This window comes from Leptonychotes weddellii, chromosome 1 (genome assembly GCF_054177405.1).
Source record: "Leptonychotes weddellii isolate Sample4059 chromosome 1, ASM5417740v2, whole genome shotgun sequence".
NCBI classification, from domain to species: domain Eukaryota; kingdom Metazoa; phylum Chordata; class Mammalia; order Carnivora; family Phocidae; genus Leptonychotes; species Leptonychotes weddellii.
In genome coordinates this window covers 123237288-123261212 of record NC_138369.1, presented here as the reverse complement: position 1 = coordinate 123261212, position 23925 = coordinate 123237288, and the positions used below count along the sequence as shown (strand labels likewise).

The 23925-nt window shown below is 40.7% G+C and overlaps 1 protein-coding gene across 4 annotated transcripts in view; it reads right to left on the bottom strand.

The window, feature by feature from the left end:
- Positions 1-1158: 1158 nt before the first annotated feature.
- Positions 1159-23925, bottom strand: part of TP63 (tumor protein p63) — a 222325-nt gene continuing 199558 nt past the window's right edge. For 3 of the 4 annotated variants that reach the window (XM_081831427.1, XM_081831437.1, XM_081831442.1), the window contains 4 exons: positions 11430-11587; positions 8860-9004; positions 7449-7542; positions 1159-4495 (listed from right to left, as the gene is read on the bottom strand). In XM_081831427.1, coding sequence (XP_081687553.1) covers positions 4199-4495; positions 7449-7542; positions 8860-9004; positions 11430-11587 — 694 coding nt within the window. In that variant the 3' untranslated portion in view covers positions 1159-4198. Of the gene's footprint in view, positions 4496-7448; positions 7543-8859; positions 9005-11429; positions 11588-16792; positions 18219-23925 lie in introns of those variants that run through there. The other variant, XM_081831445.1, reaches the window with a different exon arrangement.

The window sequence follows — 23925 nt, the reverse complement described above, 5'->3', positions numbered from 1 at the left end:
GCAGGTTCAACCACAACACACGTAGTGCTCTGGTGGGGGATGCTGGTAATGAGGGCAACTGTGCACCTGTGGAGTCAGAGGCCACGTGGGAAATCCCGGTACTATCCTCTCAATTTTGTTATGAAAACTACACTAAAAGTCTTAAAATGTTTTTTAAAATGTTTTTCCTTGCACTTCAGAAGACCTCCAAGAAAGAACAAAAGCCATGAAGTAGCAATCTATAGAAATGGCTGAAACTGCTCAAAAAAATAAACTACAATTGAGTCCAAAGTGCCTTAATAGTATGTCAAGAATTAACCATTTTCTTTGCCTTTAATTTTTCTTTTCCTAGAAACATTGCATCCATCATTTCATTTTGGGGGATCTATCACCAGATTTTAAGGAATAAGAATTTTGAAACTTTTGGTACCCCTAATTTAAGTCAAACCTGCTTTGCCTATAAGGATGTATGCATTCATAATGTGATTCTATATATATTCATAATGTGATTCTATATTCCTCTAAACAGGAAAACACATTGATATTTTTAAGTACTCTATATTATATATAATCCTATTCTGTAAAGTTATTTATAAATCTAAGGTATTAAGCTGTTTTCACGCCATCTAATGTTAGCCCATAAAAAAAAAAAAACTTTCTCATTTCTTTAGTAAAAATCATTAAACGATGTTGATAGTATTTTATTGGCTGAATCAATGTATGTAATTGAAGGGTGATATTAACACTGAGTTTAAAGGGGAACATGCCCAGAGCCTACCATCTGCAGTGCTGTTTCCACATACAATAAGATAATCTGCATCCCTCCCCCACACTGCTGAGGTCATTGCCACGGGAAAGTCACTAAACAGACATTAGGAATATCTGTAGTCTAGTCCCTGTTCCAAAGCAAACTCGTTCTGATTTCAATGAAATAAAGTATTACATCTGGGAGGATCTCGTGTACCAAACGAGGGAGGATAGCTTCCTAGTCTTTCCTACCTCATAGGGTGGCTAAACTAAGAAAATAATGATTATTTGGCCTGAGATGAGAAACATCAGCATTTGAACCTCTGTAATGTTTCTTTCAGTGCCTCTTCCTCTTCCTCAATGATAAAAATAAAGCCAAAGGACAGGGGGACAGATGGACAGACAGAAGACTGACACACACACCCCATCAGCACCATTTCTTAATGCATTTTTATTTATTTTTTAATTTTATTGCATGTCCTGGCTTGGAGATTTGCCTCTGGCTCACCAAAAGCCCATTACACAAAATACCAAAAGACAAGCAACAGAAGCTTAAAAAAAAAATGTATCACATCTATAAGAAAGAAACTTTCAAAACATTAATAAAGCATATAAAACATTTGACATTTAACTTTTGTACAATTATAAAAATAATAAAAAAAACACAACCTTTAACATTCAACATCCCACATACTGTACTTTAGGAGAATATCAAGAAAACAAAAGGCAAATGGATTTAATGAAGAAAGTTCTATTCTCCCTTTCTGTTTCTCATCCCTTTCAAACAAAAATCTATCCACTTGTCAGCAGACTGCATTGAGCTGAGCCCCACCCCCTCCCCAGGACCTCCACTAAGTCCACTCCCACTCATCGGTTCTGAATACTCGTTCACCCCTTATCCTAGCTACTCATACACTCAAAGAGCAGAAGTTGCCACCAGGACATGAGGCCAGTCATTGTGCTTAGCCTTGGCTAGTGCCAAACACGTAAGATACAGTACAGGAATTTCTGAGTCCCTAGTGCTACCTGAACAGTGCTGAAATAGCTCAGAAGAGGTCCTAGGTTTGTTCAAACACTCAGGACAGTCGGGGAAGCCATCTGCCCTCCGAGCATTGCCGATGCACAGCTTTCATTCTTCCCCTCAGTAGGTTTTCAAAGCCAAGTCACATACGTACTCCACAAATTAACAGTGCCCCTTACCATTTAAGCACAATAAAACTTTGAAATCAAGGACTCACTCTCTTGAACATACAAAATAAAAATAATAATAAAAAACAACATTTCCTTCCCCCTATCTTACAGTTATGGCATTTTTTTTCTTGTTTGGCATTGTAGTCTTACTAAATGATGTTTCCATGAAAATATAAAAACATAATAATAATAATAAAAAAAAAGCTTCAACTGTGGTTCTGGAAAACCCACTATCCCAAGAAGAAAATAAAAATTGAAACACAAAGTATGCAATTTCACACACAAAACATATATACACTTTTCAGGTGAAATTCATACATTACCCTTTTGAGCCACGTTAGCTCTTTTGCACTTGAAAACAACAGTGGAAGCTTCTGTGCAATCATAGCCCTTTATCAGAACGCACAGAAGGATTTTAGAGCTCATTAGCGTATGTACAAAATATTTGTTTTAGAGTTTGGGGGGAAAAAAAGCATCTTTCTGAAAGATCTACAGGAATATTGTCATTTACACATTTTCCCAAAGTCTGAAGACAACTCTCTGTTTATGTGGTTCAAGCAACACCTCCATTGGAAGGCTTATCCCCTGATCTGTGGGGACATTTTTCTATCTATGACAGTCCAGAAGAGAGATGGACGGGAAATTGGATTCTCACAGTCATTTTCCAATAAAGTCAAACTCCTATTGATCAAGAATGAAAAGTGATAGAGTGATCCAACTGATGCCACAGGAAAACTGATCTCATAACTTTAGATTTTCCAAATCACTACTCCTGTTTTAAATCTTGAAGAGAGAAAGATAAACGAGCCTCTATTTGCAGAATTTTATATAATAGGAGGGTTTTCAAAAGAAACATGTATCAAATAATATTAGCTATGTTTCAAAAGATCTTTTAAGAATTTCAATTCATGGCTCACTGATCTCTTACTGCTTAATGGAGATTCAGTATTTCTGTATGATTCCTGTTTTTCCTGGATATTCTGAATAGACACTACAATTTCAGTATTAAGAACTAAGGAGACGGCATTCATCCCAATCAAATCTACCTTAGTTCTAACAAGGGTAACAAATGTGTCATTGACTTAGTCAGTCTAGTATTGAAACTTGGCTGCAAATATTTTCCCAATACATACTAAGAGATAAGGCGTCTGGTATTAAATGTAAGGGGGTTGTTGATATACCCAGATACATGATACCTGATGTTTTTGAACTAGCTGCCAAGGACCTCTTCAGAATTTTAGCCATGGGACGCCTGGGTGGCTCAGTCAGTTAAGCGACTGCCTTCAGCTCAGGTCATGGTCCCAGGGTCCTGGGATTAAGTCCTGCATCGGGCTCCCTGCTCAGCAGGGAGCCTGCTTCTCCCTCTCCCTCTGCCTGCTTCTCCCTCTGCTTGTGCTCTCTCTCTCTCTGACAAATAAATAAATTAAAAAAAAAAAAAAAAGAATTTTAGCCATGACCCACATTCCCCATTCCCAACCGAAAGCAAGAGAGGATATTTCCTTTCTTCTAGGGTTTGACAGTGTGAACATGGACTTTTTCTTGTAAGTAGACTAAATGACCCCAAAGTGAACCACCATGTCAGTATGTCAGTAACATAAAGTTCACTAAAATAGAAAACCATGTACATATGCATACGGTCTCACCCATACAGTATGCAATGGTAAATATAACAGGATCCCTCCAAAGGTTTGATGTGGCAATTGCTTAGCATCAAAAGAACTGAAAGGACATTTTTGTCACTCATATATGGCATCAAGCTCTAGATACCAATTACCATACCTAATACCTCTTGAAAGAAGGGGTATAGATAAGCCATCCAAACAAGTAAATTAAAAAAATAAGTTGATAAGTGCAACTCAGTTTCCTTTCCTTTAAATTACATTTAAACAATACTCCATGCCCCCCACCCAAAAATATATACTGTATATTTATATATTTATATATATAGTCTTAGACTATAAGGGTGAAAATGCTTTATAAAAGTCAATCAGAAATCTTTGCTGCTTAAGGAGACACCCACTGCTCTTTTGCTCACTTCCACCTAGCCATGATAACTTCAGTCCTGCAAGCAACAGATTTGAAGGCTTAAAGCCAGAATCGGAATCAGATGCCAGGTTGGACATTAGATCAAAGATAGCCTCTTACTTCTTCTTCCCTTAAGAAGCCAGACTGAGAAGAGGAAGGAAAGGAGCTAAAGGGGACACTTTGAAGGTCAAGCACTGGTGCCTTGTAGGGATGCAGACAGATGGGGAGAGGATGGGAGGCATTCACACAGTAGTGCTCACTCTCCCTCTTCTTTGATGCGCTGTTGCTTGTTGCGACGAGCATCCATGTCAAAGTTGAAGTCGTTCCACTCATCGCGGGGCGGGAAGGAGATGGTCTGGCGCAGGGTGAAGCGCACGGCATCAATAACGCGCTCACCCCGGGTCTCGCTGGAGCCCACGCTGACTGTAGAGGCACCACTGGGGGTCCGCAGGAGGTGAGGAGGGGAGGAGAAGTCATGCAGCTGCCGGTGGTCCAGGATGCCCTTCCAGATGGCATGTCGGAATTGCTCAGGGATTTTTAGACTTGCCAAATCCTGTGCAATAGGGAAGGGAGTCAGGGAGAATTAGGACAAAGGGACAAACGGACATTTAGTCCACATCATTTTGTCATTCCCAGTGTTCTGATTTAACCAACCTGAATTTACTGCTCTCTACACTGGAAAATAGAGTTAGTTCTCGGATAACCTTTGGCATTATATGTAACTAAGCAAAAGGTACAGCCTTGAGATGCCATTTCTGCTTGTGGATAACACTTCACTTATTCTCTCTTGGTCTCAGTTTCTTTGCTGGTAAAATAGGGATATTAGTTAGATCAGAGGGCAAAGATCCTGCAACAAAAACAAGATAAAGTACCTTCCAACTCTTAAATCTACCTGGCTCTAGTCACTAGAAGAGAGAAATTAATGGACCATAACCTCCGCTCAAATGAGTTGATGAGAAGAAAAGATTACTAACAGGTATTGAACACTTTTCTATATGCCAGGACTGAACTAATTATTTTACATTCATGGTCTCATTTAGTGCTCAGATTAGTGGTAGATACTCTTACACCTGTTTTACAGATCGAAAAGCTGAAGGTCAGAGAGGTTGACAAGTCTAAAGTTACACAACTAAGTAAATGAATTGGGGACTCTGGACAGCCTCTGAGCCTAAAACTTCCTTAATGGCCAGAAGGTTGCTTGGTGTTTGGATAAATCAGGGTATCCAAATGCAGGGTATGTGTCCATGTTCTATGAATGGGAGTGGAAGGCATTACAAATGTGCTCGATCTTAACTAACTTCAGTGACATCTCTCACATTTATCTGCATTATCTCTTCATTAGCTTGTTTCAGTGATGGCTCACATCTTCTATGGAGCCCCATGGTGGGTAGAAAGAACACTGTGCTTGGAGTAAGAAGACCTCGACAGAGGTTTTTATTCTGTCACTTACTGGCTCTAGATCTTCATCAAGTCACTTTTCTCCTACTGGCCTCAGTTTCTTCCTTGGTAAAATGGGACAGAATTCCTTTTTTAGGTCAACACATATTATGGGCTCAGGTGTAAATATGGATGTGAAAGTATTTTGCAAATTATAAAGCACACTATCTAAAGCTTCACCATTTGCATTATTACTATATTAAATTATTATTAACCCATCCCGACACCTTAGAGGGGATACTCATGAAAACTCCCAAATTGAACCACATTCTTTTTCCAGGAAGGGATGCCAAACAACTCAGACAGGTGTTGAGAGACAAGCTGGAAAAGAGGTTTCTATTTCCAGTAATGAGATGGAAGAAGCTGAGGCGAGGATGCAGAAATTAGCTAGCCTCCCAGTTATTTCCCTGTTTGGATGTCCACAGTATGGGTCCTCTGATTTCCTATTCTAACAGAAGAATACATTATAAAGAAGGCAACCCACATTTAGATAAGGAAGCGTAAGTCTTTATATTTCTGAAATTCTCAGTAAGTCCAGAACTCTGTAAACTGGCTTCCATCAAGCTGTATGATTCTCTAGATAGATCTGAACTTATAACTGACAGGTGAGGAAGCTGTGACCCAGACACTGGCATGAGACCTAGCCAATGCCAGCAGAGAGGGACTTGCGGAGGACATCTGCAGATCCTAGTAGCCGAGGGAGCATCCTGACACACTCCCCAGTGGGGACAGTCAGCAAGTGGAAGGCATCACTTTAAAAATATAGGGAAGGGACGCATTCCCTGTTCTGTCACATAGGGCTGTCAAGCACAGGGCAACTCTGTTCTCCTCAACGGATGGACATTGTTGTAAAGTGACTTGAAACCTGTCGAAACTTACTTCTAAAGCTTGCTCTATAGTTTTCACTTAATTTATTCCACCAGGGAGCAGGAGTCAGGGTGATTTATGGGGTGGGGGAGGGGTGGGCAGAGGGGCGGTACGGCATATTCTTGTCATCACAGGGCTGGGGATTCTCGTGCTGCAGGGGCATCTCTAGGATCGGTGCTCAAGGAGGGGAAAGAAGAGATCCCAACTAGAGAAGCAGCAGCAGAGGCAGACAGTATCTTCTTCCACCAGTCCAAAGCACCCTCTGGAAGCTGGAAAAGAGGATAGTAAACCCCAAAGAGAGCAGCATGAAGAGCAGCCTGGGAGGAAAATCAGATTGCTATAAACCAGAACAATACAAGCTCCCATGTGAGCAGTTCAAGAAGCGGTGTAGGAAGGAAGAAAAAGTCCCCTTCTATCCAGCTTGCTCCAAAAGACAAAGGACATCAAAGCCAGAAGGGAGTGCTTTTGAACCCCATTTGATAAACTGAAGCTCAGAGAGGCAAAGTAATAACCTCAAGTTCTCATTATTACTGAAAAGCATGGATAGGACTTGAACCATGACCAGTGATTTTTGTCAATGGTCAGGGATGGCTTGACCCTATTCTGATAGAATTGAAAATGAACGAACACATGTTTCAAACTGAGAGGAACAGCTGAATCCTCCTTAAGGTCCGACTTTAAGGAAAGGTAGAAGAAGCCAGTTAATAGAGTTAAAGACCAGAAGCTTCCACCTAAGGGCTCTATTCCTGGTTCTGTCATCATCTCATGATGCAAATGATTATACTGTTGTCTCTCCATGTTTTAAAATGAGAATAATATCACCTGCTTCCTGCTAGTTTCCCTGGGGTCTCATACAGATTAATGAGAACATCTAGAAAGTTCTCGAAGTTCTTCAGAGATTATAAATTTTGTGGAGGCAGGAACTGGATCTCCTCTTTCCCACTCTGAGTAGAATATGTGTGCAATACACAAGTGTTGGCCAAGCTGACGAGCTGAGGAAGACTGATTGCTATGCTTCTCAGGTATGTAGGCTGAGGCCTGGTAGTCTTTCTCATCTGGTAATGGTTTCCACCAAAACTGAGGACTGAGGGCATGCTAAAAACAAGTGTTAAAGCCAGGGGGAATTGAACTACCAGGTGGATGTCACCAGAGGGAGGAAAGGAAGCAATAAAACTCAAGAGAAAAGTCTAACAGTTACTTACATCCATGGAGTAATGCTCAATCTGATAGATGGTGGTCAGCCCCTGGGTCGTGAAATAGTCCAGACATGATGAACAGCCCAACCTCGCTAAGAAACTGCAGAGGGAGGAGGGAATAGGAAGGAGGAAACAGAAAAAGAAAGTTCACCCCAACTGCATTGGCGAGATAAAGGAAAACCCAACATTTTGCCCTGGGATGCCCTACAGGAGAGACTAGGGGCAGATGAAATCAATCTATGTGGGCCTTGGATTTAAGGTTTGGGGATGGGTAGTGACTTGAACTTTAGGTCTCTAGACATTAAAATCAACTCCGAGAATTCCTGCAGAGCAGCGATTTTCAAATGGTGATTGGTGGAATTCTAGGGGTTCTACAGAGAGAAGTGCCTGAGGAGCCATTGCAGGGGGTGAAAGGAAGGAGTCCAGTGGTCAGGTTCCCAGCGCTCTTGCCTCCTGCCTCTTCACTTCAAAAAAGCAGCATCTCTACTTGAATTGCTTTGTATCTGGGGTTTCTGAGAATGGTTCACGTGGCTAAGAAAAACTGGAGGCCACTATACTATGAAGTCATTCATGCCTTCTGATTTATGTCCTGCTCAGCATACAGACCCCCCTCCTTTTGGGTGCCACCATCACTGAGCCACAGGCTGGGTGGCGCAAGCCATGCACTTGGCCATCTCTCTGACTGACGCTGCTTGGTGCTGCTGCATCAGTCACAGGGTGATCAACACACATTATTCCAGCAGCCAAACGAGAGGATCATTCTGCACATGAAGCAGGGGCAGGCAACGCGTGCTAGGCGTGAGATGTGGCACCCACTCTTGCCACGGGGGAGAAGGTCTTTGAGGTTCCAGGCCTTTCTTTCTCCTGGCTATCTGAACGCCCTTGCCTAGTGTGCGTACTCTGTCGATGACCAAGGAACAGCGGCCATCAGGTTCTTGAAAGGCCCTGTCGTTTTTGCACACATTCAAACTTTTTAATGCACATCCCCCTCTGACATAACGAGGCCATGGTGGCTGAGAGCTATGAGTCCTGGAGAACGGGAAAGGGAGCGAGATAGCATGTTTACTGCCCTTCTGGGAACCCCAGCCCTGAGCACCAATTTGAAGGCCCCAACTGACCATGTGAAACTGTGAGGGAGGGAGGGGGTAAGTGAAGATGGGGGAAACAGGCATGAAAAAGGATATGCCTATCAACTCACATTTTCACTTTTTCCCATGCGGATCATAGTGCTTTTCCTCGATGAAACACTGCTGACCACTCCACAGAGCAGAGATACCAGTGCTGAACTGCCACCAGAGGAAGGGCTGCTTTCTTTTTTATTTTTCTCCCAACTGTGTCATGAACTCTGAGAGTGTCCACCCTCCGCCACCCAGAGTTGCTTCGGACAGGCCCCCAGGGGCACATGCTGTGGACTCACCTGACAAGGCTGCAATCTGTGGGGTACGGAGGTGGGGGAGTGCAGTGGGAGGTGGATGGCATGGAGAGTGGGGGAGGGAGGGCCTGGGTGGGGCTGAGTCCATTCATGTCTCCAGCCATTGGCATGTGGGTGCCCATCATAGGAACTGAACAGAAGCAGGAGGAACAGAAAGGGTTACTGCCATCATCAGCACCAGCTTCCCAGTGGTCCCTCTTGCCTGGTTTAACGTTACCAAGGGCCGAATTCACCAGCTTTCCTAGTCAGCCTTCTCTCTCACTACACCCCTTCGAGCACCCTACATCTCATCCAACAGAACAGAACAGTCACCAAACTCCAAACTAGTTGCACACTTCTTGACCTTTGCACATTCTCTTTGGACAATCTCCCCCCCACTTCCTTCCCTAGTTCTAATGCTCTAACTGTTCATTACCCCTGATGTTAGCACATTCCTCTTTGTATCTGCCTTCATGGGTTATAATTCTGTCTCTCTTATTAGGCTAATTCCTCAAGCATGGAGATTAGTTAGACCTTGTACATGTCTCAATCCCCACCTAGCACAGTGCCTGGCACCAATCACATGCTCGGTAAACTGATGTGCAGTGAACAAATGCAGAGACATGTGAATGAGAGAGTGACCTCTGGGATATTTGTCTGGGGATAGGAGTATTTACTGCAATATTTGGGAACCATAGGCCTAATAAGGAAGGATGAAATTAAAGATTCCAGCTCTTTCTTATGGTCCATTTCTGGATTGTATTCGGGGACACCAGCAACCCTGATTGTTTTTTTTTTTTACTAAACTACAAACTGGAAACATTCACCTATAGAGAAGTTAAGCTTAATACTGATAATACTTATGAGGCAAATTTTGTCTTCAGGTGAAAAAAAGAGCAAAGGAACATATCTACAAAAAGATTAATGCAATTTGCTTTTTTATTTTTATTTTTTTTGTAAGTGAATCAAATATGCCAAAAAGGAGAGGCTTCTGCCACTAACTGGCCAGCTAAGGAGCATGGGCTTATCATATCTCATCAGTTTTCCCTCTGACTTTGTTGATGATATCAGAGAAAACTTGTGAAGTATAAATGAGAAAATGTAGGCAAACTATAACTTTCACAAACGTGAAGGAACAAAAGGACTCTAAGATGTCACAAGAAAGAAAATAAAGTAAAAATATACATGGTGCTTTTTTCTTTTACTGTCAAAACAGCAGACCTGTCAAGGGATAAGAATTTGAGCCTTAGGATGCATTGATCACTAGTGAGAGAGCAGTTTGGCTCTAGTCTTTGTTGCCAGATCAGGCAACCATATCGCACACACTCTATCTCATTTAAATCTGAATGTTTGCCATCAGACCGTAGAGAGTCACAATCCTAGCTTCCCTTAACTTCTTTAAATAACAAAACAAAACACCTAGTCTCTTCAAGGCAATACTTAAATGCACATTGAAAGGCTTGATCAGAATAATGAAGGCTTTCAAAGGACAAGATTGAGGCATTGTTTTCTGAGGTGCATTATAGGATACATGTGCAGTGTTTAGTCTTCTGCATCCCTGAGGATATGAGACATCCTTCTGCATTTTATCCTCCTTTTGGTTTTCTCTAGTTTGGGAATTCACTCTGTTAGATTTAGTTCTAGTGGATAAGATAATTCTATTTACAGCAAAGCTATATAGCAATCATCATCCATTTGGAGGCCTGTTCTCACGTTGCCTCTTACAGTTACACTTAGTTGATGTGAGGAATCTGTGCGTGAATAAGTAAAAGGGAGACTCTCTTCTCTATGTCAGTTCCTTAACAACTGTATACAAGATGCAGTAGATAAGCTGAGAAGACCAAGATCATAGGGACACAGAATCATAAGATGGTAAATGCGCAGTGATAATTTTTTTAAATTTTTTTTTTTAAGATTTTATTTATTTATTTGACAGAGAGAGACACAGCAAGAGAGGGAACACAAGCAGGGGAAGTGGGAGAAGCAGGCTTCTCGCTGAGCAGGGAGCCCGATGCAGGGCTCGATCCCAGGACTCTGGGATCATGACCTGAGCCGAAGGCAGACACTTAACGACTGAGCCACCCAGGGGCCCCACGCAGTGATGACTTTATGAATGGAAACTGAGCATCAGAGCAGAGAGGTGACTTGCCCACAGTTGCACAGCTAATACTGCAATAGAGGTCAGACTCTAATCTATTTCTCTGGACTTTTAAGTCTACTGCACCATGCTACTTCCCACATGTTGCAAAGACCTCCTTTTCGCTTTCTCAAAGGAGGTGGGAGGTGGGTCCCCATCAGGTTGACAGGAAGTGGACCATTGTTATCACAGAGATATTTTTCCCTACTGAAGGAACAACCCCCTCTATGTCTCCCACTGTGCTTTGTAATGAACCATACACTTCCAAAGTGACAAAAAGTTCACCATAAGAAACTCAAGCCATTCAACTGTGATCTGTTCTGTCCCACTCTGCCTCTCCTTAACTTAGGAGCAAGCCTCTCCCCCAACCCAAAGCAGAGTCTTCTCATACACTAGCCCCAATGACCCCTAAGGTGAAGTTAAAGGGAGAAGCTCTTACTGTTGGCTCCCATGCCGTCAGGAATGGTGGTGGGGGTGAGGGCATTGCGCTGCTGAGGATTGATAAGCTGGCTCACGGAAGGCAGCTTGTTCATGCTGTTGATTTTGTTCAGAGGTGGGGAGCTGTTACCGTATGTAGACTGAGACTGCATCGAGGTCCTAGGAACACAAACATGGGAATGACAGTGAGCATGTGACACTGGAGGGGGGTGACTGGTCATATCCAACAGGTCTCAGATTAAAACATGGCTTTGAACTATACACTTGTAAAAATATCCCTCTGGGACCTATGACAAGAAGTTACTTGTGTTTCCATCCAGGAACTTTTTTTTCCTTTCTTTCTTTTTCTTTTTTTAATAATTTTTTATTATGTTATGTTAGTCACCATACAGTACATCATTAGTTTTTGATGTAGTGTTCCATGATTCATTGTTTGTGTATAACACCCAGTGCTCCATGCAATATGTGCCCTCCTTAATACCCATCACCAAGCTCACCCATCCCCCCAGCCCCCTCTCCCCTCTAAAACCTTCAGTTTTATTCCCAGAGTCCATAGTCTCTAATGGTTCATCTCCTCCTCTGATTTCCCCCCCTTCATTTTTACCTTCCTTCTCTTAATGTCCTCCATGCTATTCCTTATGTTCCACAAATAAGTGAAACCATATGATAATTGTCTTTCTCCAAGAACTCTTTTTTAACTAGGGAAGGATTATAAGGCTATCATCAAATCATATTTTTCCTGAATGTATAGAGTACAAAGTTGAATACCTTCCTAAAGAATCTCTTTTGTGAGGGGGAAAATAATTGCATCTTTTTGCCTCTATATTATTTTTTCTCCATCCCTTTCCCCTCTCTTGTCCTTCAAGTCAAACAAGCTTGAAAATCATTGAGGGAAAAGAACTCAGTGAAGACCCACAGGCTTATGAAAGACACGCAGATGCCATTTTCAAACTGCAGCTGAGGCCCTTCATTTGCAGTTTCCTGGGCCATTTGGGATATGCAGAAAATTAGTGCAAAGCCAATCAAACAGGGTATTTGGCAGCACAGCCTGCTGTCATGCAGAGTCCCCAACATGGAACCATGCTTTCTCAGCTTAGAAGTTCATGGGCCATGAGAGAATCCATGGGGTTGCCAACAGCCTCTCTACACAGGAGAAGCCTGGCGCCCAAACAACTCTTCTGTTGACAAGTCTCCTGGGAGACAAGGGAAAAAGAACAATTCCATTTAGCATAACTTCAATTTGGAAACTTACTGGGATTGGTTTCTCACTCTATGCATTATATTACATAAAACATTCCCTACTCAACTGCCATTCAGCAAGTTTTCTCTGATTATAGAACTGGTGATATCTACTACAATCACAGCAGGATATATCATCAGAAAATTGAAGTGTAAGACTTCCTCTAGCATATATTAGAAACCATGGGTCCTTGTGTGGGCCACGAAACACCCTTGCAATTATTTTCTCACAAGAAAACTATATAAACTAAATACATATACACTTACTCGAGTTGGATGATAGAGGTAGAAAAACTGGCAAGAAACAGTCTCATCTGTGAGAAGCTCATAGGGTAGTGGATACACAGGGATAATAATCCGACCTACCTTGTAGGGTTATGGAGAGAACCGGAAAGGAGAAGGTGAGGAAGAACTTCATAGACTATATGGCATTTGCAGTGAGTAATTACTGTGACCACAGAATGAAGACTGGGCTTGAGCCTGTTTCTAACCCCTGGTGGGAAACACTCCACTTTTATAATTCTCAAACAAAAGGCATTATTTTGTTCCTGTCTCTCTCCTCCCTGCAGCCATATTTATATTAGAGGAGAGAGAAAAAAAGAAAAAAAAATGTTTTCTGAGTTTTATTATAGATACATAAAATACAAAATTTTGCGGGCTCTACAAATGCACCCAGGTTCCCGACAAATGTGGTATAAAGTGTCTGAAAGAATAATAAAAGGGGGCCTCTAGCACTTGAGTGCCACTGTGGGACGACACTTGGCCTTTGAGGCTGCTGCTCTGCATTCTCCATAATTACACAAAACAGCGAAGGCTCCATTCCTTGTCTCTGAAGAGTCACGGCTAGAGGAATTCAAACAATATGCTGTGTACACATTTGCATAAATAAGGATGACAGTTGATGTACCATTAACAATTCAGCTGCATTTTACAATTACTGATTTTAAAGTACGAGGGCACAGATTTTTCTCTTTAGACCTTTTGGAGAACTCACAATTATAAGTCCATGTCATATAAACAGGAGTTTCTGTGATAAGCCCTCCCAACTGTAAGACACTTCAGGTTACTAAGCTCTCCTTTATCCATTTTCTGAATGACCATCACATGCCCATGGAGGAGAACATGGTCTGGCAAGGCAGGGATGGTAGGAAATTATTCTATTTTACAGATGTGTAAACATAAGGTCCTAAGAATAAAGGTGCACAAGTCCATATTACCAAATAATGAGTTGAGAGGTCTCCTGGCTCCAAGTCCCAGAGTTTTTTTCTTTCATTCTGTGTCAACTTCCCAGAAATTAGACAGTAGTGTGCAATAAGTTACAGAACCAAGACATGGGTGAAGTTGTAAGAGAAATGTGGGAGACCGAGGTACAGCAGGGGCAAGGGATATAGCAAAGGCAGTCCCCCCAACTGTCATCAAATCCACTCCATCCCTGTGTGGAAGTCTTGTGTTAAGAGTCAGCACTTTGGATATACTTAGGAACATTTGTAAATCCGTATCAAAGTACAGAAAAGCTCAGGGCAAGGTGGCCAAGAGATGCTTTGCCAGGTGCTTTTTCTCTCTGCCCACAACAAAGTACCTAAGATGCCAGGTTGTTCAGAATCCAGAGGCAGGTTTGTCCTCTATAACCTAAAGAGACCTCTATCTCTTTCATCCCCCCAAATCAGTCAAATGCAAAAGCAAGAGCTAAAGGAAGCATCGCTTGAACCACGGATGTCCACCATTAGGAAAATAAAAATATTTTTAAAAGCTTTGCATTTTCCTGGACGCTTTGTTATAATACATTCCTTCTTCCAAATCCTGTTACACTTCCCTTCTCCATTTCTTTTTTGTGGGTCTTTATTTTTGACCATTTTATTAGGTCATTTATTATGAGCAGCCTAAACTATTTTAAGAAATTAGCCCAAAAACCAGAGATGAACAAAGAAAGAACATGAATTTTGAAGTCAACCAAAACATCTAGGCTTAGATGTTTTGGTTCTAACTGACACAAATTAATTGATCTGACACAAATTAATTGACTTCAGATGTTATGCAAAGTCTCTGGAGTCTCATTTTCTTAAACTGTAGAACAGATATCATACTAGAAGAGTTGCTATGAAGACTAACATGAAATAATATGGAAATGATAAGGAAACAACCGAAGCGTCCTCTGATATATGAATGGATAAAGATGTGGTATATATGTGGAATATTACTCAGCCATAAAAAAGAATGAGATCTTGCCATTTGTGACAACGTGAATGGACTATGTGGACTATGTGGACTATGAATGGATTATGTGGAGTGAAATAAGTCAGATAGAAAAAAACAAATATTGCATGATTTTACTTACATGTGGAATCTAAAAGTAAAATTAATGAACAAACATAACCAAACAAAAATTGACTCATAAATCCAGAGAGAACAAACTGGTGGCTTCCAGAGGGGAGGAAGTTTGAAGGGATGAGTTAAGTAGGTGAAGAGGATTAAAAGGTACAAACTTCCAGTTATAAAATAAATGTCACAGGGATGTAAAGTATAGCACAGGGAATATAGTCAATAATATAGTCATAACTTTGTGTGGTGACAGATAGGAACTACACTTAACATGGTGAGCATCCCATAGTGTTATATAAATGTCAAATCACTATGTTGTACACCTGAAACTACTATAATATTGCATGTGAACTATACTTCAATTTTAAAAATAATAGATTTGTAAAAATGATTTTAAAAATAAAAAATATTACATTCTTAAAAAAAAAAAAAAAGAGTAAATTAGATTATGTAAGAACCCTGGACATTGTCCTTAATTTATAGGTGCTCAAGAAACATTGGTTCTTTTTACTCTTACACTGCAGGACCAAATGTTTAATACTCTAGTGTTCGGTCAAGAGGATGAGAGGCAACAGTTTAAGAATTAACAGGAGGAAGTGGCAAGTATTCTCACTTGAACAAATCCAGGAATTAGGTTGAGTAGATGAGTAAGGATAAGAGAGTAAAAAAAAAGTCAAAAATTCTGAATGCCTCTCCTTTAATGTGGAAGAGAGTGTTAAAGCCACAAGGAGCAAGGTCAGGGCAGCCTGTTTATTATTAAGTTTGCAATGTCTGAAATACAAAGAGTATTCAGATAACCTCTATGTACTGTGGAAAAGGGAACAAGGCTGAATAAATCTGTGACCAATTTAAAGGCCTTGAAGAACAAGATCTTTTTTTTTTTTTCCTTTACACATACAATGTTATAGTCCTTGAGTGGACAACCCCAAAGATTACTGGGGAATCTGAAGATAAGGAAAAAGTGTTCAAGGACAACGGGATCTGTGACACTATGGGTTTCTTACCCACCACCCCCCAACACACACACACACACACCCCAAAACTGAAAAAAAGTGAGTACGTAGCTATCCTCAGAAAAACAACCAGGCGTAAGTTCAGGCTGTTTTCTCTAGAGGAGTACTAGATTTGTGAACCCCTTAAAAGGGGATTAGAAAGTTATTCGATTAATTGAAAACACCTTGTCAATGTAACAAGCTCATCTGATTTTACTAATATGCTTTTATCTCAAACATAAAAATGTTTTTTCTTAAGTATTTTTTCAAGCTATTATATTCATTATTTTTACTCAGAAACAATTGTTGTTGAAGCTTTTAAAAACAATTACTCAAAGATCGGAACATAGTGTAATTACAAAAAATTTGGACAACAGGTTCCATTGCATATTTCTGGATGAATATTTGTTAATTCCTATGTCACAGAGCCAAATTATTTAGTAAACTTGGATTCGATTTATTTGGCAACTGAAGATATAGCTCGAGTCTTGTTCAGAGAGGTGGACAAATGATACTATATTGCCTGGCTCCTCATGATGAAATTAATGAATTAAACACCCACAGGGCTAAAATATATTTCAAGTTGGTGTAGGCATTGGAATGTATTTTTAGTACCGATGACCTTAATACAGAGCATCTTAAATAAAAACACCAAATACTGACAGAAATGTGGACAGAACCAAAGTGACTGTTCAGTATTCTTGTTCTTTAGACTTTCACGTGGTACTTCACACATTCAAATGAAAATATTCTATTACTTAAGGAATTTAAAAAAAAGGAAGAGAGACAGAAAAGAAAAAACTGCAAGATGAACCAAGATGCAAAAGTTTATTGAAAATTAAAATCACACATCCATAAAGCAACAGCCTCAAAAACAAGAAATCATTGCTGTGATAAAACAGAATAAAGGGCTGGTGATCTGGTGTGGGGAGACGTGGGGGAAGATTTTTAAAGTCTTCCTACCATGATTTTAAAATATGTTTTTAAAAAGGAAAGAAAGAGATTCTCTAAACTTTTTGAGCCAAAAAAAAAAAAAATCAGCTACTCTTTCTATCTTTAAGTTTCAGAACAGGAGTGTTGATTTTAACATGTGTCTGCTTAGACATCACTTAAATAAAATATAAGTGTCCTGAACAAAGGAGTGTGAACAGAGCCAGCCATATGGCTAGTTCTATGGTAGGATTGAGAGATAAAGGCTCCGCTAAACAAATTAGTCATAGATTTGGTGGAGAGGACTTTGAACTCAATTTTGACCACTGAAGAATGATCTCTAACTGCCTGGAACAATATTACTGGGGTAGTTTTACCCTCCTATTAAAACGACAAAATAAGTTTCTCTGTCTTCAGGTCTAGACAACAGCTTTGGGTGTAGGGCTCAAGGGTTTCCGTGAGCAAGGAAGACTATCATATCAGATGCCAACAAGGTGGCAGAAGTAGGACCTGACAGTGTTCATGAACTTTCTATCTACATATGAGGGGAGGAGACTGATAATGCAAATTCTCAAAAAGAAGAAAAGAACATCCCCCCACATTGGCTACTCACAGTAATTATCATCTCTCTGCCCAGCAGTACACTTGACACCTTAGTGTGTTACTATTTGTAATATTATTGCATGACCAGCATTAAAAGGGCCTGACTGAGGCTCTCAGTCGCCTACAATTTTCTTATGCACAGACAAGAACAACTTTTTTCTCCTTTTCTTAAAAAGACATCTTAAGTTTGAGACCCGCTCAAAAGCTTCTTTAAGAGTTTTAGAAACACAACAGAAGGTAACAGAAAAGGGTTCGAAAAAACATCTTAATGCCCCTCTTTCCAACCTGAGCCCCTCCCTTCTAAGAACAACACAAAAGCTCACAGACAAACATGGGGGTTCCTGACTGCCCAGTGCTAGATCTAAGGATGCAGAATCTGCAGAAAACGTCCTTTCTTGTAAGTTTTGAGTCCCTTCAAAAATTTTCTTACTAGCGGCTGTGTGCCTTTGAGCAGTTAGGTCTCTGAGCCAAAGTCTTCAAGTCCTGCTTACGAGGGCTGGACACACACACACACGCACGCACGCACACATGTGTGCACACACACATACATGGAAACACAAGAAACACACGATCAAAATACAGATATGGGGCTCTATGGATACACTGATCGGTTTGGAGGGCTGGAATGTCTAAAGAAGACGTCAGACTGTTTCGGGGTTTCTCTCCGGGGCTCCACAAGCTCATTCCTGAAGCAGGCTGAAAGGAGACTGCAGAGAGGAACCAGAGAAAAAGAAGAGGTGAAGGCTTCGGACTTCATATACTCATATCAACCGAATACAGAAACACCCTCCTACCTTCATGATCACAGTGAGACAGAACCGAATGCCTGGGAAGTTATTTCTGCTCCTTCCTTGTCATCCTCCTTTAAAATTTCTCAGAGAGGACTTCTCAAGATTTTTATGAAGAAATGAGAGAAAGCCGTGGTAGTTAACCAGAACTATCAGAATCACCTGTAGAGCTTAAAAAAATTTTTTTTTCCCCAGATCCTCAGAGACCAGGCAGGGGCCCAGGCATATATATTTTTAACAGGTTCCACAAGTGATTCAGTTGAAGACTACTGTGTCAGGGTTGGTCACAATGTTTGGTACAGTGCTTGGCACACTGGACTTGACGAATTGAAAAAAGGGAATGCAGAGACAAGAACTAATTTTAATCTTTGGTAAAATGTCATCGGCCCAATTATAAAACCTCATTATTGTTCCTGTCTGGCCGAACTATGAAGCATGAAGAAATACGATCTTATCAGTCTGGGGGCTGCATCATCATGCATTTGTAAAGAACTATTAATGAGCATTTTGTATATGCCCAGATTGAGATGGAAAAATATCTTAATCCTTTCAGTCACAAACTTGGCCTCCAAAGGCACATATCAAACTCATGAAAGCAACTTTTACAGAATGAAGAAATCAATTATGCCACAAGGACGCCAGGAACAAATCCTTTTATTTTGCTAAAGATTGTGCAACCCCGCGAACTACTGGGGAATTCATTCCTAGATGACTTTTGAGTCACATTTGGTTACTGAGTGCAAAGCAACAAAGCCCTTTTTACTTGCTTACGGCTGGAATTCAGTAAACCAACCTCACCAGCAAGAATTGAGATCATCTGATGGAATATGCCAGCATACAAACTAGCAGGGAGTTGATTTATTCTCGGGTAAAGAGCTAAAGCTTTGACTTCTTGTTTGGATATTACACTTTGGGGCTTCTCTTTGAGCAAGTGTGGAATGAGACAACATGCAGAGACCATGTTTTTGTTATGATAAGAGTATATGGGGGCGCCTGGGTGGCTCAGTCGTTGGGCATCTGCCTTGGGCTCAGGTCACGGTCCCGGGGTCCTGGGATCGAGCCCCGCATCGGGCTCCCTGCTTGGCGGGAAGCCTGCTTCTCCCTCTCCCACTCCCTCTGCTTGCATTCCCTCTCTCGCTGTGTCTCTCCCTGTCAAATAAATAAAATCTTAAAAAAAAAAAAGAGTATATGGACCATAGGGGTTTCAAGCTTTGAGACTTAGAACTGAGATTAGTGGTGCAATGAGATGTGAGAATTTAGAAAAGTGATTTAATCTATCTGAATTTGAGAAGTCTGAGTTGTTACCTCATTAGCAATTCAGAGCTAATAAATCTCTGCCCTGACAACTTTGTAACATAGCTGTGAAATTCAGAAAGTAACACTGTGTAAATGGTAAAAATTCTGCAGGTCCTTGACCTATAAGGTTGAACCAAATGAAACTGTCAATATCCACCTGTTTTTATCTGTGAGACTGGCAATTTCGAACTAATACCCTGGACATGTGAAGGATTTCTAAATCAAACCTAGAAATATGGTCTAAACCACACCTAACGATGAGATAGAGATTTGTGTATTCTGCTCTCTCCTCTATTGATAATGCTGAAAATTTTGCTTGCTTCTCCCGCAGATATGCAATCTGAGGAAAAATTATCAATGTTCTTGCAGAAAGTCATAGCCAAATGACCTTAAAGAAGTAAGACTTCAGGGGCCCCTGGGTGGCTCAGTCGATAAGCGTCTGCCTTCGGCTCAGGTCATGATCCCAGAGTCCTGGGATGGAGCCTGGCTTCGGGCTCCCTGCTCGGCGGGAAGCCTGCTTCTCCCTCTCCCACTCCCCCTGCTTGTGTTCCCTCTCTTGCTGTGTCTCTCTCTGTCAAATAAATAAATAAATAATCCTTAAAAAACAAAAAAAGAAGTAAGACTTCATACTGAAAGCACAAAGATAAATACCAACTGATGCGGAGAACTAGAAGTGGGCATAGATTCTGATTCTCATCTTAGCATTATCATGAGCTGGCCATGAAATCACAGGTGTAGTTCACTGGGCCTCAGTTATCCCAGCTGCGGTATGATGAGATCAGAACTATGACCTTGAAGAACCCACTATGCTCCAATATCCTTTGACCTGCATTACTGAAAATCTACAATCGTCAAGGGATCATCAAGGAGAAGGAAATCCTAAGGGTTCCTCGGGATGCCACATATTTGTACTACAATTAAAATAAAGCCATCTGGCAGAAACTCAAAAATAGTTTTTCAGGGGAAAACAAGAGTTCAGCTAAGTAAAATTTTAACAAAATGATGTTGGCCTGAGATCAGAGGAGGAGGATAAACTACAGGAAAAAATGAAAAAGCAATACTATTGGTCCAAAGTGCACACATCAAAAGATTGCTAAAAAGGTCTCAAGCAGCTTCTGCAAAGCTGTCTTAAGAGTTAATGTCCTTTGAAAATGTGAAGGCAAGGAGTCTAGTGTCAAGAATGGGTCCAGTTTGTCCTGCCACTAGATTTGGGCTTCTATAAACATAACCCCAGATGTTTATTCCAACATGAGCAAATCAACTACAATCAAATTTCTTTGTAAATGGTATAAAGCCTACTCATATCTATAACAATTTGATTCACAAAAACTCGGTGTAAAATTTACCCTCCATAAAGCCCATGATCATGAAGGTAACTGAAGGGATTTTTGAAAAAGGAAAACCATGCACAAATGAAAAGCAAGCAGAGAGAAAACACACAGTGAGAAACTAATAGAAGGAATTCAACTGAAAATATTTTATTGCCGCTTAGTAGAAGCTGTGTATTTCCTTCCCACTAATTTTTCCTCTACTAAAAAGAAAAACACAAAATTGATCCCTTACCAGCATAAAATTGGTCTATATTTTTGGAAAGGAAATCACAGGCTATTATAGGTATTTTCCAAGCTGATTTATTCTTTTCAAATGATTGCCAGGGAATTAGATTTCCGTTTTTCTTTGTCTAGTCATTCATGCTCTTTGTTGGAGATTTGCATGAAAATAAGAGAGCTGAAAAAAACCCAGGGGAAGAACGCAGCAACTGGAGAATTTATATAGACGTCTATCAATCATTGGAGACCCATGTATATATAACAAAGGCAAAATTAGACCAAATGTCTGTATTTTGCAAAGATTTCTTTTGCAGTCTGTCACATTTCCATGCACAAGTTGTCACACTGAAGTTAGCTCTTGTACACTGGGAGATAACTCGAAAACATGCAATAATGCTTTTAAATGGATACCCCAGGGACCCATGAGGCTCTGTTCTCTCATTTATCTGTGGCTACACTTGCAAAAGAGGGATGATATGTTTCTAATATCTCTCGAGCTTTTTAAAATAACAATTTTAATATGCATTTTCTTCTTTGATGAAATAGACTGCTTTATGAAAGATGTATTATAAAATAATTTACCTTCAGAGCAGTGCCAGACACTCAGACTAAGCACTGGTAACTCATCCCGTGCAAACACAGAGTTATGTATGCTCATGTACTCCAAGTCAACAAACACAAATTGCCCAAGTCCCCGACTGACTAAGGTAGATCTTCCTGCTTATAAAATCTCTAAAACTATGACACTAAACTATTCCTTTTATTGTGTGATCTAGGGGAATTGTTTCAAATTCTCCTATTAATTTACACAATGCTCAGAACGAATTTCCAGAGCTCTCTTAAGATTCAAAAGGGGGGGGCGCCTGGGTGGCTCAGTCGTTAAGCGTCTGCCTTTAGCTCAGGTCATGATCTCAGGGTCCTGGGATCGAGCCCCGCATCGGGCTCCCTGCTTGGTGGGGAGCCTGCTTCTCCCTCTCCCACTCCCCTTGCTTGTGTTCCCTCTCTCGCTGTGTCTCTCTCTGTCAAATAAATAAATAAAATCTTTAAAAAAAAAAAAAAAGATTCAAAAGGGGGTCTGGTTAGGAATTCACCACTAATTCATAAACTCTGGGAAAGAAGGAACTTCATCTTTCTCATCCCATCCTTAATACTTCACTGTAACAGATCTTCAATAAAAAGTTTGTTACATGAATCAACTCAACTATTCCAGTCTTAACTGCTGATAAGGTTTCATCATTAACCATATTTTTTGTCTGGATGGGCATGCCTAACTTTCTCAGACAAAAGAGATCTCTGTTAAAGGCTGTTGTTTTTTTAGATATTGAAATACCATTTTAAAAATCACTGTATGCTTTCCTAAAACATTTCCATACCTCTCTACTTTAGGATACACATATTAGCTTCCAAATATTCCTATAAGAAAAAAATCTAAGCCATGCGGCACCTCGGTGGTGCAGTCAGTTAAGTATCTGACTCTTAGTTTCAGCTCAGGTCTCAGGGTCTTGAGATCAAACCCCACGTCTGCTTAAGTTTCCCTCACCCTCTCCCTCTGCCCCTCCCCCTCCTCTCTCTAATATATAAATAAATTTTTAAAAATAAATCTAAGCCTTCAGAGGCAACGAAGGAAGATCCACCGATTTACCTAGAACAAGAACTGGCAAAGTACAGTGAATGGGCCAAATCTGGCCCACAGGCTAAGAATGGCTTTTACATTTTTAAAAGTTGTGAAAATTCAAAAGAAGAATTATTTCATGATACGAAAATTATATGGAATTCAAGTTTCAGTGTCCATAAAAAGCACGGGCCACTCTCATTCATTTACACACCGTGGTTGCTTTTGCGCTACAGAGGCAGAACTAGGCAGCTAGTTGCAAGAGACCATATGGACCAGAAAATCGAAGATGTTTACTACCAGTGTTTCACAGAAAAAAAGTTTGCCAACCCCTGTGCTAAATGGTCAGATTTTCTAAACCACATCATTTAATAAGTATCAATTTGGCCTGACAGTACTTTTCCTGTTAACTGGAAAAAAAGACGGGGAAGACTATCATAGAGAGTAACTAGTTCAGCATGATGTGCTGCTATGTAATTCTTCTGAGGTCATTTTGGCTGAGCCAGACATTTCCAGAGTGAACTAGAGGCAGTTTGGGAATGTTTCTTAATACCATCACATGCATGTTTCCCTCTTAAGAGAGAGGCACTTAGCCTCTCTTGGTCTGTAAATGATGTTACAGGTCTGTTTCTTTGATCCCTGCTGTAAGATTTTATAAGAACTAAATCAGTTTTACCCTTGAATATATTAACATATATTTCCTTCTGATATCCTAAAGAATATATAGGATTTGCAGTGGGAACTCTGTCTGCAACCCTGAGTTCTCATTCTCCTTTGGAATATCCTGTGTCTCCAAGAGACCTCTTGATTAAACTTCCCACTCAGCCTTACTATAAAACTTTATAATTATGATTTGCAAAGCTTTCATGCTCAAAGTAAATGGTGAGATCTCTTCTAGGCAAACGAGGTCTTAAATGCTCAATGAGCCTGAAGTCCTTTAAGGGAGCTCACACTCCTTTTCCACCCCTCTGCTGTCCACCCTGTACCCCATAGCCAGGTGCTCAGAGGATGCCTCCTGAGTATCACAGATGCAGTCCAACACCTTGGCTGCATTTATGTTGATTAAAAAGAGGATGATGAGGGGCACCTGGGTGGCTCAGTCGTTAAGAGTCTGCCTTCGGCTCAGGTCATGATCCCAGGGTCCTGGGATCGAGCCCCACATCGGGCT